Source organism: Panthera pardus, unplaced genomic scaffold (assembly GCF_024362965.1).
Source record: "Panthera pardus isolate Hobbes unplaced genomic scaffold, ASM2436296v1 HiC_scaffold_3, whole genome shotgun sequence".
Lineage (NCBI taxonomy): Eukaryota > Metazoa > Chordata > Mammalia > Carnivora > Felidae > Panthera > Panthera pardus.
Window position 1 is genome coordinate 24,522,815 of NW_026526876.1, and position 12,301 is coordinate 24,535,115.

The following is a 12,301-nucleotide window of genomic DNA, read 5'->3' on the forward strand; positions in this document are numbered from 1 at the left end:
ATCGAACAATTTCAAGGCAGCACAGTACGTGTTCTCTAAACCGGGCGCAGGACCATCCTGAGGGCGGGGCCGCAGGTGGCTGTGTCCCACCCTTCAGGTTCAAGATGGGGCCTGGGAATCTGCACGGCTTACAGACAGTCCCAGGGATTCTGACGCGGGCGCTCCTTGGAAACACGGCTTCTTGGCATCCAGTTAATGTTCTAACTCTCCCTCAAGCAAGGCTGGCATGTCCTTGAGAGGACAGCTCGGCGTGATTTCTGCAGAACTGGGCACAGCCTAACCTCCGAACACAGATGTCCTCACTCCCTGACTCAATCCTGCCCTCCTCGGACTGAGGAAATCCCCCGTCATCGGGCCATCGATGAAAGAATCGCCCTACAGAATGGAAACACCGAATTCAGGCGTGCCAAGGGCAGGATTCGGTAGAAAATAAACAACCAGTGTCCTTGGTGGGTTGGTGGGTTGGTGCTGGATGCGTGAGACTGCCCTGGTATGAATCATGACCAATATATATCACTGCAAAGACGCTTATGTGATTCAAAGTTTCCATGGGGCTATTAAAAAAAAAGAGAGCGAGAAACATCTGTTGGAGCAGTAAACAGCTGTCCCCCCAAGTTTTTCCGGGCTCTCAGAGGATGCCACCGAGGGCGGGGTCCCTCCCGCACCTGCAGCTTCCGTGCTGGGCTCTCGTGACAGTCCCTGCAAGGTCCCCAGCCAGCATGATGACAGCAGGCTCCTTCCAAACAGGAAAAGAAGTCGTAACTCAAAACTCACTCCTCTGCCCGCCCAGCAGGAAGCCAAGCCTCTCACTGCGGGAGGCCACTGGGTTTCCTTCTGGCGGAGGCGGAAAGTGGGGGGACTTGGAAAACCTACTGTCCGCCCATCAAGGAGGTCCTCAGACCTCCGGAAGATGAGAGTCGCGGTCCGCTGGTTCAAATCGTTGACAGTATTTGGGTCTCGGTGACAGACACTCCAGAAGGGTGGGCTGCTACGTCCAGGATATTTGTGCAGCGTTACCAGAGGCAACTTCCAAAATCCAAAAGGAAGAGGAAGCAAAACTTCCGGATGGCTCCCTCTCAGAAACAGGAGGGCGTGGGTTTTGTTGTGCAGACTGGCCACGGCGTTGTTTACACCCACATAGGAAGAGGGTTGGCAAACTGATACATGAATCACAGCCTAAGACAGGTCCTCTCCAGGGTGGGTCCCCACTTCAAAGATAACTTTTATCTTCTGCAGACATGTTGCACCTTCTTGGTTGCCTTTCTTACCTGTTTGCTTTGTTTCATTCTGTTTTGTTGTTTGAAGCAGGTGAGCGGCTCCCTTAGGCCCCAGAGGCTGGTGCTTATGTGGTAACGCTCCCCCCCCACCCCCGACACACACACAAAAGGAAGGCTCCCCAATCCCATCAGGTGGGGCTGCAAAGCCAGCTCTAAAAGGGGGCAGCCACTCCGGATGGGGATGGCATCTTTCACCACTAGGGGCCTCCCTAAGAGAAGTGATCGGACGGAGCTCCAGAGACAAGCCCCTGCTCAGGTCTCCCTGGTGTATGGCCTCCAGGGAGGTGCCACGCATTTTCTGACCCACAGCAGCCCCAGACCAGTCTGGACTGGCAGGTGAAGAGCCATTAAAGACGCCTTCCTCTTTGTGGGCAATTTTTGGCCTCGGCGGTTGGCAACCCGGGGCGGAGGTACGACTTGACTGGTGGAAACGTGACGAACTCCAGCTTCCACCAGGGAGTCAGGCAAGCACGAAGCAGGATCTCTGAGGCGCCCTCCCCCGCCTTGCGGTTGCCCTCGGTGCCCAGACCCGGGCCCATCAAGATGAGAAGCAGAAGGCTCAGCAGGATGCAAGAGCGGGCAGCCTGACGGCCTCTGTTGCACATTTTCAACACCACCCCACGTCCCACCCGTCCTCGAAGCGGGTAGTGAAAAGACCGCACAGTAGGAAAACTGCAGACCCATTACTTGCCCTTAAACCTGTCCGCGCGGGGCCCGGGGGCGTGCGAGGTGGGGGGGTGCCAAGGAGCTACGCCTTAGCCTTAGGTGGCTTCAGCTCTTTACCCCGGCGGTTACTTCATTTGCAAAATAGGGAAGGACCGAATGGCTGAGCTGTATTTGCATATTGTTTTGAGATGAGCATCTGAGGAGTTACTCTGAGCTTCTTGAAACCGGAATGGTTTTCTAAACTAAGCCATTAGAATCCTTGCACGCCCAGAACACACCTGAGTGTGAACACAACCAAATTGTGTTTAGTAAAAACTACACGCGGTGGCGCCTGGGTGGCTCCGTCAGTTAAGCCTCTGACTCCGGCTCAGGTCGTGATCTCACGGGTCGTGGGTTCGAGCCCCGCGTCGGGCTCTGTGCTGACAGCTCGGAGCCTGGAGCCTGCTTCCGATTCTGTGTCCCCCTCTCTCTCTGCCCCTCCCTGACTTGTGCTATCTCTCTCTTTCTCTCTCTCAATGATAAATAAACGTTAAGAAAACATTGTTTTAATAGAAAATAATAAAAATTTTTAAAAAATCACACGCGGAGACCTGTACGTGTGCTCACTCTACCTCCCGGCCTCCGACCTCCCCTCTGTTCAGCAAATTCTGGACGCTTTACTCTAGTCTTTTCAGCAGGTGAGCAGAAAAGACCAACAATTCAGGGCCAACAATTACCTGGGTTGCCCTCAAACTCCAAACAATCTTATCTACAGCATCTTCACGCCCTCTGCAGGGAATCCAGAGCTCTGGGAGGCTGGGTGTAGCCTGCAGGTGCCAGCGCCCCAGGGCCTTTGCTCTAGAAGATACTATCAGCAGCTTCCTGCAAGCAGTAAGTGGTGGCTGTTTCCTTCTGGGCCCTGCGGTGTGGTCAGGGAGCAAGCCAGCCCCCACTCCAGCCGCCTTACCACACATCATCTGTCCCCACGAAAACCCCAACCAGTGTTGGGGCCTGCCTCTACTCCCGCTGCCAGGACCAACCCTGTCGGACACTAGGCCAGTAACTGTTAGGCCCTGAGCATGACTCTGCAGAAGAGAGGGCTGCAACTAGAGAGAGGGACCGCTCTCCCCTCTGAGAGCGGAAGTGAGCGCGAAGGTTCTGGCTTCCACAGGCAGGAGCGGCCGCGTCAAGGAGCCCGGAGTCCTTGAAGCACTTCCTGGTGACCCCAATGATTCTATTAGTAGCCGTGGTGATAAACACTCAGGAGCACCTCTCCACTGACGTCTTCGATAACCCCCGGGGTCACACACTGCGAACGTCCAGTCCGGAGGCGGAAACCATCTTCCTGCTCTTTGCAGCTCCCCAGCGGTGGGGCTCAGCCTGGAAGCCTGCGCAGCTCTAGAAGGCTGGGTGTCCCGGGAGAAGCAGTACTTGCTCAGAGGGCATTTCAGGCAGCGTCAGACAACCCCTAGAAACTGCAGGAACGCTCTCGGAAGCACGGATGGCCCCCTCGGGGCTCCGTGGCGGGGGCTGCGTCACAAACCACCGGGCCACATCCGAGCAGCGCGTTTGAGTCACCTCCATGTGAACCTCGGGTGAAGACACAAATAGACCCTTTGATGTGTGGGTCCCTAACTCAGAAGCCATGTGCTCACCGGGCCTCACAGAGGGGCTTGGGGTTCCCTCCTCCCACTTCCTCTTCCTTTTGGTGAAAGGAAAACACACGGAAATGACATGGAAAGGCCGTCGGGGCCGGCACTTCCTGGCTGTCACCGCCGACGAATGCCTCAGTGCACATGAAGAGGGGACCCTGGGGTGCTGGGGAGCAGAACCCCAAAGCTGGAGCAGGGGCTGTAGGGCCACAGGCCGGGCCTTCCAGGAGCCAGGGGGAACGTTCATTCATTTCTTCGTCAAATGCACATTTACTGCTGGCTGGGTGCTGGCCCAGTTAGGTGCACTGAGAATTCTGGGGGAGATCCCTGCCTTCGGGAAGTTCCATTCTAGTCGGGGAGTCCCACAATACCCAAGTCACTCTGGCTAGTCAGCCACCCCATCCAACAAAAATGTGCCAGGGGCCTACGATGTGTCAGACAAATCATTGCGGAAAAAAATCGTATGTTACGGGCAAGAAGCACCTCTATACACACCCACTCTAAGCCAGACTGTCCAATGTAAGTCTGGATTGACAAGCTGGATTGATCACAGGGGAAGAGGGGGAGAGGGGTGGAAAGACAGCTTTGTCTCAAAGGATTAATCCGTCGGGGGTTCTTAAGCTAGATCGGGAGGGGCCGCTGGCATGCACGTTCCCAGGATGGTTCTCTTCGCACAAAGGTGGCCCCGGATGAGAAGCAGCAGCCCAAGCCCCTGTAGAGCCGGTGGGGGGCGCACACCTCCTCCACTTACCCGGTGCCCAGTCTGCGACCAGCCAAAAAGCACGGAAGAGGCATCCAAGCCGTCAAAGTGCCGGTCTTGGGGTAGGCTGGCCCCCGCCAGGGCCACCACAGTGGGGAAGATGTCCAGCACACTGCAGGAAGAACAAGACGGCGTTGGCCCCAGCTACTCCCAGACTCTCTCCCTGGCCCATGCTGTGGTCAAGGCCCACCCAAACCAGCCCAGACTGAGCACCGACATCCTCCCATATGGTCCGCCTCCTCTGCCTGCCGGTCCTTCCTTCGGGTCCCACCTGGATTTCTGCTCCTCCAAAAGGCAGAATGGCACTGTGGTTTAGCACCCAGGCTCTGTGGCCAAGTGTTACTGGGTCTCAAAATCCCAGAGTTATACCTACCTGTCTTCTCAATGCCTCCATTTTCCATTCTCTAAAATGGGCATGATCATTATAGTGCCCACCTCACAGGGTATCACGTGGATGAAACACATAGATGAGACGTGTAGAAGAAGACGGTATTTGTGTCATCGTTATTCACAAGGGCTACCCTACGGATCTAAGAACCAAGAGGCTCTACCTGTCACCAGCTAGGCCACAGCCACTGGCTGAGAGGGAACCATGTGTAACAGGTATCTGCTAGAGAAATGTTCACGGCATTATTCCTGCTCTGGGTCTCTGTGTCACAAATATTCAGTCTTTGTTTAAAATGCCATGGTGGGGCACCTGGGTGGCTCAGCCGGTTGATCATCTGACTTTGGTTCAGGTCATGATCTCACGGCTTGTGAGTTCGAGCCCCGAGTCGGGCTCTGTGCTGACAGCTCAGAGCCTGGAGCCTGCGTCGGATTCTGTGTCTCCCGCTCTCTCTGCCCCTCCCCCACTCATGCGCTGTCTCTCAAAAATAAATATTAGGAAAAAAAAATTAGCATGCCATGGTGGGGCACCTGGGTGGCTCAGTCAGTTGAGCATCTGACTCTGGCTCAGGTCATGATCTCGTGGTTTGTGGGTTCGAGCCCCGCGTCGGGTTCTGTGCTGACAGCTCAGAGCCTGGAGCCTGCTTCGGATTCTGTGTCTCCCTCTCTCTGACCCTCCCCTGTTCATGCTCTGTCTCTCTCTGTCTCAAAAATAAATAAACGTTAAAAAAAAAAATTAAAAAAAAAAAACTAAACGTTAAAAAAAAAATTAAGGGGCGCTTAGGTGGCTCAGTCGGTTGACGGTCCGACTTCGGTTTGGGTCATGATCTCACGGTTTATAGGTTCAAGCCCCTCAAGGCGCTCTGTGCTGACAGCTCACAGCCTGAGGCTGTTTCTCCCTCTCTCTGCCCCTTCCCTGCTCACACTCTGTCTCTCTCTTTCTCAAAAATAAATATAAAAAACAATTTTTTTTTAATTAAAATGCCATGGTATGTGAAACGTTCCACCCCCTTTATTTCAGTGATTTCTTCCCCATTACAAAATAGTAATAAATGTTTACGGTGGGGGAAAAAAAATACAACACCCAGAAATATAAAAGAGAGAACAACGCAGAAATCGTCCATCACCCAAAGGCAGCCACTGTTACCATTTTGGTGGGTTTTGTTAATGTGAGTTTTTAAGTCACGTGGTGCAACTTGACTCTATTATGGGGCACATCGCCCACCAGCCTGCTGTGTTTCATCAGAAAAAAACTCTCCAGCATAAACAAATGGACCGTCCTTTCAACAAAGCTGTTTATCTGAGGGCCAGGCCAACTGAGTCAGCGGGATGTGATGCAGTCAGGCGGGCAGGCCAAGGTGAGGAGTACTCCCCCGGATAGAGGCCCTGGTTCGCCTGAGGCTGGGCACAGCACCAAACTTCAGGCACGCTCTGAGGGAGGCCTCAGGGGCCACCTGCCCCACTGCCACCACCCTGAGTTCCGGGAACAAGCCTCTCTGCCCGCCCAAGAGGGGCTGCAGAAGGGGCTCGCCATGAGGCTCCGCCTAGAATCCCGGACAGAATCTCTCCCCGGACGATGGCACGGACTGTTTCTGGTTTGCCTTCTGTGTTCACGATCCACACAGCTAGTGGCTTATCTCTCGAGATACGTGTCCCAGGGGCTGGGCATCCCACACAGGCAAAGCCAAGGAGTGCACAGTAAGCATGGCCAGAGTACGGCACAGTCCAGAAACCTGTCCGGAGTCCAAGGATCCTGCTACAGACCGGGCAGTGCGGAGCAACGCAGTCCGAAAAGGGGGCGGCGGCTGGGGCCGTTTGTTTGAGCTTTCTCGAAGCTGCACCCCTAAAGGACACCGGCACCGCAGATGGGTCACCAGCGAGCAGGAAACACAGGATCTGTGTCAGGCTGGAATGGACGGCATGCTTTCTCTTTCCATCTTCGGTTTTCTCCCCTGTATCATGAGGCTTCACATTCTAATGAAATAAAGCACTAATGTCTCATGTTCAGGGAACCCTAACGTCTCAGAATTCATTCGTCAGGATCCTCAGAGGGACTTCATCCGCCCAGAGCACAGAGAAAACCTTTGGCCCACGAGAAAATCTCCAACATCTCCGATGACTGGCCAATCCAGAATTACTGCCAAGCTCAGGCCGTTCCAAAGTCTTTCCTTCTGTAATGGAGGAAGCCGAGCCCCCGAGGTCAGGCCCAGAGGAGGGCACACACAGTCCCCATACCATCCCGGGGCTGGGCCCGCAGACTCAGCTTGAGCTTAGAGACAACATTGGTCCTAGGGAGGCCACCAAAGGGACCCCAGCTGCTCCAAACCTCAAACCCCACCTAAGAAACTGGTCCTGACAGTCTTTGAAACCTTCAAGAAAGAGACCAAAAAAAAAAAAAAAAAAAAAAAAAAAAATCTACATTTCCAAGTTTCTGTGGCTGGTGATACTTGGGATGGGGGCTTTGGGCAGGACCACGTTCTGACTTTTGTGGGACATATGGGAACTTGGGCCTTCGTGGGCCCGTGCTTCCGTACGAAATACTAAAAATTATATTTCACATCTGTATTGACAGAAAGATGCATATATAAATAATATATATTAAACCATTGTCTTCAACTGAAAAGTTCTTTTTTTCCCTCCTTCCGATTTTAGAAGAAATTAAAAATCTCACGTGTCCCGGGGCGCCTGGGTGGCTCAGCTGGTTGAGCTGGTTGAGCCTGGGTGGCTCAGCTGGTCTTACTCTGGCTCAGGTCATGATCTCATGGTTCGTGAGTTCAAGCCCCGCGTGGGGCTCTGTGCTGACAGCATGGAGCCCGCTTTGGAACATCTGTCTCCCTCTTTCTCTGCCCCTCCTCAGCTTGTGCTCTCTTTCTCTCTCTCTCAAAATAAATAAATATTAAAAAAAAAAAAAAATCTCCTGGGCCCGGCCCTCCACCTCCCTGGCCTAAGAGACAGTCGGCCTTGGCTTCTGGAGGGAGGAAAACCCCACTTCACTGGGGTTATGAGAAGTGACACAAAAGGCTGCCATCAGAGTGGGCCAGGGGACACCTTTGCCGGTTGCCCATGTGAAAATAGTTTCTTCTTTTCTTAACATGGCTTCAGCCAGCCCACGGCACCGAAGGTTGTTCAGAGGAAGTGTGCATATTTGTGTCCCCATGCAAGGTGTCACCCCAGGGACCCGGGCGTGGAGAGCAGGCCATGGGGAGGAGGGTGCAGGAGAGCCCGGCTGGAGCAGAAGGGCTGCTGGGAGCTTGCTTGGGCCCAACAGCCCAGGCTCGGGACGCCTGCCGATGGGAACCCAGGCGCTGTGCTGGGCTGTCCTGGGGGGAGAGCATCCCGGGGCAGAGGGAAGGGCTGGGAAGGGAGGTGTTTCCTGGAAGCTGGGGACATTATAGCTGGGAAAAGGCGGTGTGATCTGAGGGCGGGAAGCGGGAAGTGGCAAGGAGGTTGCCAAGGAAAGGATTGGGGGTGCGTGGGCCCGGACACAGAGGGAGGGGAGAACAGAACTTCCTCCGGATCAAGAGCAAAGGTGGGGGAGGGGCAGTGCCTTTTTAGCGCTTAGTTGTAAGTTTCTTCCTGTTGTAATTCCCTCTTGTGACCCCAGGGAAAACTCGGTACCTACCCCTTCCTGGCCTAAGCCCCTCTGCGAAGCGTTGAGGGGCTGCAGCTTCCCCCAGACCCCCGACTCCGGTCCTTCTCAGAGGCCAGTATAAGAACCCAAGAGCACTGTTTTCAGGGGACACAGGGGTCCCGGAGCATCAGAAGAGCCCGACACAAAGCACGCATATCCTTTCCATAGCAGAGCATAGCTGGGAGCGGGAGGGGAGAGGGGTCCACACAAGACCCCTCCCTCTCTCCCCCTACACTGCCCACCGCTGGATGCAGGAAAGAGTGGGAGACTTGGAAAGGAGATGCGTGGCTAGATCTTGCTCTCGCGGTGACACCGAACCACAGGGCACTGATGTGAACATGGCCTTCTTGTAACTTCCACTTCCGAGACGTGTGCCTCAAGACGGTACAGAGGCAGGTGAATCAGCCCTCCACACAACCGGCTGCGTTTCAGGCATCTGAAGAGAGCCGCCCGGCCCCCCCACCCCCCAGGGACCCTCCGGTCTCCAGGCTAAACGGAACCTTTAGCTGTTTTCCCAAATGAGATGTGGCCATCTCGTGTTGCCTCAGTGATCGCAGGAGAGGTTCTCTGCTCTGAATAGAGACGGTGGCCTCCCAGCTCAGAGATGCAGAGCATAACCTTCCCGTCTTTGCATACGGCTATGAGACATCACATCAAAGCTGTGGCTCTCAGGGGTGCTGGGCTGGCTCAGTCGGTAAAGCATCCGACTTCGGCTCAGGTCACGATCTCACGGTCTGTGAGTTCGAGCCCCGTGTCGGGCTCTACTCTGACAGCCTCAGAGCCTGGAGCCTGCTTCGGATTCGGTGTCTCCCCCTCTCTCTGCCCCTCCCCCACTTGCACTCTGTCTCGCAAAAATAAATAAATGTTAAAAAAAAAATTAAAAAACAAAAAAAAGCCACGGCCGTCAAGCAGCATGAGTGTGTCTTCCCAGGGCACATCTGGTCCCACCTGGAAACATTTCGGTTGCCACAGGTCAGGGTGAAGGTGCCGCTGGCATTCAGTGGGTAGAGGCCAGGGATGCCATTCAATATCCTACAATGTACAGGACGGGCCCCCACAACAGAGAATGATCCTGCCCAGAACGTCAACAGTGCCAATGTGGAGCTAACCTGCATTAGAGGCTGAGGTTCAAACCACCAGGCCCTTGCGACACGTGTCGCCAAAGCCCCGGCCTCCTAAGTTAGCTCCTAACCATCAGGAACTTTCTGTCTGATTTGCTCGCTACTCCACCCCCAGTCCCTAGGGCAATGCTTGACCCACAGCTGGACACAACAATAAATATTTGTGGAATAAATGAATTTCCCTCACTCTGTAATTGTGTCACTGGGCTTCGGGGTCAGGACATGTACGAGACCATTCTTCGACCTCGCTACGTTACGCGGGTGCACGCTGGAACATTAACAGTGATTATCTCTAAAAGGGAACCAAATGGAAAATGGAATTCGTGTGGACCCCTCCTCCCTCGCCACTGCCCCCCCCCCCCCAACGCATTTGTCACTTTTCTGCATTCATGTGAGTACTTGTATCAACCTGTCCACTCTCTTCCCATAATTCCTCGGGGCCACCAGAACTGAGGTGTAACGTATTCTGGCCTTAGCTCTATGGCTCAGGGGACTTACCTCTGATCTGAAAGGAGATCTATGTCCCTCTGAGGAATAAAGTACTAGAATAGGGGTAAGTACTCTGGAGGAGGAGGGAGTGCCTGGTGGGGTTTCCAAGGACATGAAGTACCATCGGTTTCTTGAAAATGGATCTGAAGGCTGTTCTCCTCAGAGCCGACCCTGAAGGAGTCATGGAAAACAACAGTAGACGCCTGGTGGCCTGGCCTGACAGTAAGGACGCTCCACCCAAGTTTGCTTTAGGTGGATTTATGTGAGCAAACAGCCAGAGGGTGAATTCTATGGAGATGAACTTTCCTGCTTCGACTGAGACTACTTTAACGCCAAAAAATATCCTCCGAAGGGGCCGATGTAACGGATCAGCGCTGTCCTGGTAGAATTCCAGGAGCTCTCGAGCAAACGCGGTCTTGTACCAAGACTCGCTTTCTTGGGTCACCAAATGGTTCCCTCAGTCCGTTGTCTCCTCCGGGGCCTTAGGCCACGAACGCCACGGTGCCGTGGTATCATGGCGCTGTGGTTGACCACAGGTGCAAACGCCCTTCTCGCGTGAGGAGCGTGTGCTCGGCGTGCAGGGACGGAACTTGAGAGTTTGCCGAGTTATTCGTGCGTGCGCAGCCAGCCCAGCCTGTGAACACTTGGCCTGACTGCACCAAGTCAGCCCCATAAAAAGCAGTGCATCTGGCCCTCTTCCCGGCCGGCCTGACATCACAGACTCCAGCGCTCGCTGCTGTCACACCTGCCCGCACCCCCTGATGGCACAGGGCTGGCGTGGGGTCGCGGGGGCCCGCAGGCTGCCAGGGACGGTGCCTACCCACCCGCCCTGGCCGTCAGAGCTGTTAACCCCTCCTTTCCCCTGGCCTTCACGGCTGTCCCGGCTCCCCACCGGGTCTGGGGATGCGGGAAGGAGCCCAGGGAGCTTGTCTTCCTCTGAGAGGCCGTGTTCTTGAGGCCACGGCCCACTGGGCTACAGAACTGGTTCGTAAATTAGTCTCTGGCCAGACCAACAGCTCCGAGCCCCTGAGCAGCGCCCGGCCACGCCCCCCTGCCAGTGACTACAGAACCACAGAGAGGAAGTCCCCATCTGGATGAGCGACACGTTCCCATCACGGGTCTTGGTTACCCAGCTGCGTGGATCGCTCTCGGAAGGGCCACCGCAGCCTCGTGCTGTGCCCAGGAAGGGGCCTCGTGGATCTGCCTCAACAGGGAGCTAAGAGCGAGGGTGGGATCTTCGAATAGAGGGAGCAAGCTCACTGCAGAAGCTTCCTTGCCACGGGTAGGAATGTCCTCACCTAAAGGTGCATTCTTTCCTCGCCAGCCCAGTGGGGCCGCCTCCTTCTCCCTCCCCTGCAGGGTAGGCGGACACCTAGGTGCCTTTCTTGGGCCCGTGTGATTGCTGGCGATATGCTGGCTTCCCGCGGTCACCCTGAGGACACCTGCCCTACCCCCAAGGATGGAACAATTGTGGCTTACGCGGTCTATTCCCTCCCGTCTGCCGGGCCCAAGCCAAAAAAGGGACACGCTACCGCTAACCTCTCTGCTAGTAGAGCACTGATGCCAGGAGCCACCGCCATGACTCCGCATCAAAGGCCACAGAGCCCGCCCAGTCCCCTCTTGTCACCAAGATCATCCCCAGAGGATGTCTTGCAAAGAGCCACTGTGGGCCCTAACTCAGCACGTGGGATTGCCTACGGGGAGATCCGTGTGGCTACGATCAGACCTGTAGGAGGCATCTGGGAACGCCCGGCCAAGGCAGGTGGCCGATGAGGCCTCTCTTCTCCAGGTTTCTAGCCGCTGGAGCCTCGGTCCGTGGTTTTCTAGCCCCGAATCCCAACATTTCAAGGTAGTTCGGGTCTCATACCTTAACAAGGCAGTGCTGGTGACGTTGATGGGAACGGTGCCAGGCCAGTAGGCCAGAGCCGGGACCCGGTGCCCACCTTCCCACGTGGTCTGCTTGGCTGCACTTCCCCCTGTGAGACAAGGCAGGTAGTTGGTTTTCCAACTGTTCAAAAAGCACTGAGAGTTTCTGATCACTCCAGCAAAGGAATCGCTTCTTTTTTTGTTTTGTAATTTACTGTTTCAAGTTTATTTTGAGGGAGACAGCGAGCAGGGGAGGGGCAGAGAGGGAGGGAGAGAGAGAATCCCAAGCAGGCTCCACGCCGACGGCACAGAGCCTGATGCAGGGCTTGACCCCGCGAACTGCGAGATCGTGACCTGAGCCGAAACCAAGGCTCGGACGCTCAGCCTACTGCGCCACCCAGGCTCCCAGGAATGACTTCGTTTATAACCAGCTATTTTTATTCCTCTAGCCAACACCTTGCATTCCCTGATTTTAT

General features: G+C 55.1%; 1 protein-coding gene across 4 annotated transcripts in view; it reads right to left on the reverse strand.

Annotated features, from left to right (window-relative positions):
• Nucleotides 1-12,301, reverse strand: part of ARSG (arylsulfatase G) — a 107,709-nt gene that overhangs the window by 4,706 nt on the left and 90,702 nt on the right. For 3 of the 4 annotated variants that reach the window (XM_019466437.2, XM_019466436.2, XM_019466440.2), the window contains exons 9-10: nt 11,827-11,935; nt 4,326-4,446 (exon numbers count right to left, since the gene is read on the reverse strand). In XM_019466437.2, the coding sequence (XP_019321982.2) occupies nt 4,326-4,446; nt 11,827-11,935 (230 nt within the window). The remainder of the gene's footprint in view (nt 1-4,325; nt 4,447-11,826; nt 11,936-12,301) is intronic. The other variant, XM_019466441.2, reaches the window with a different exon arrangement.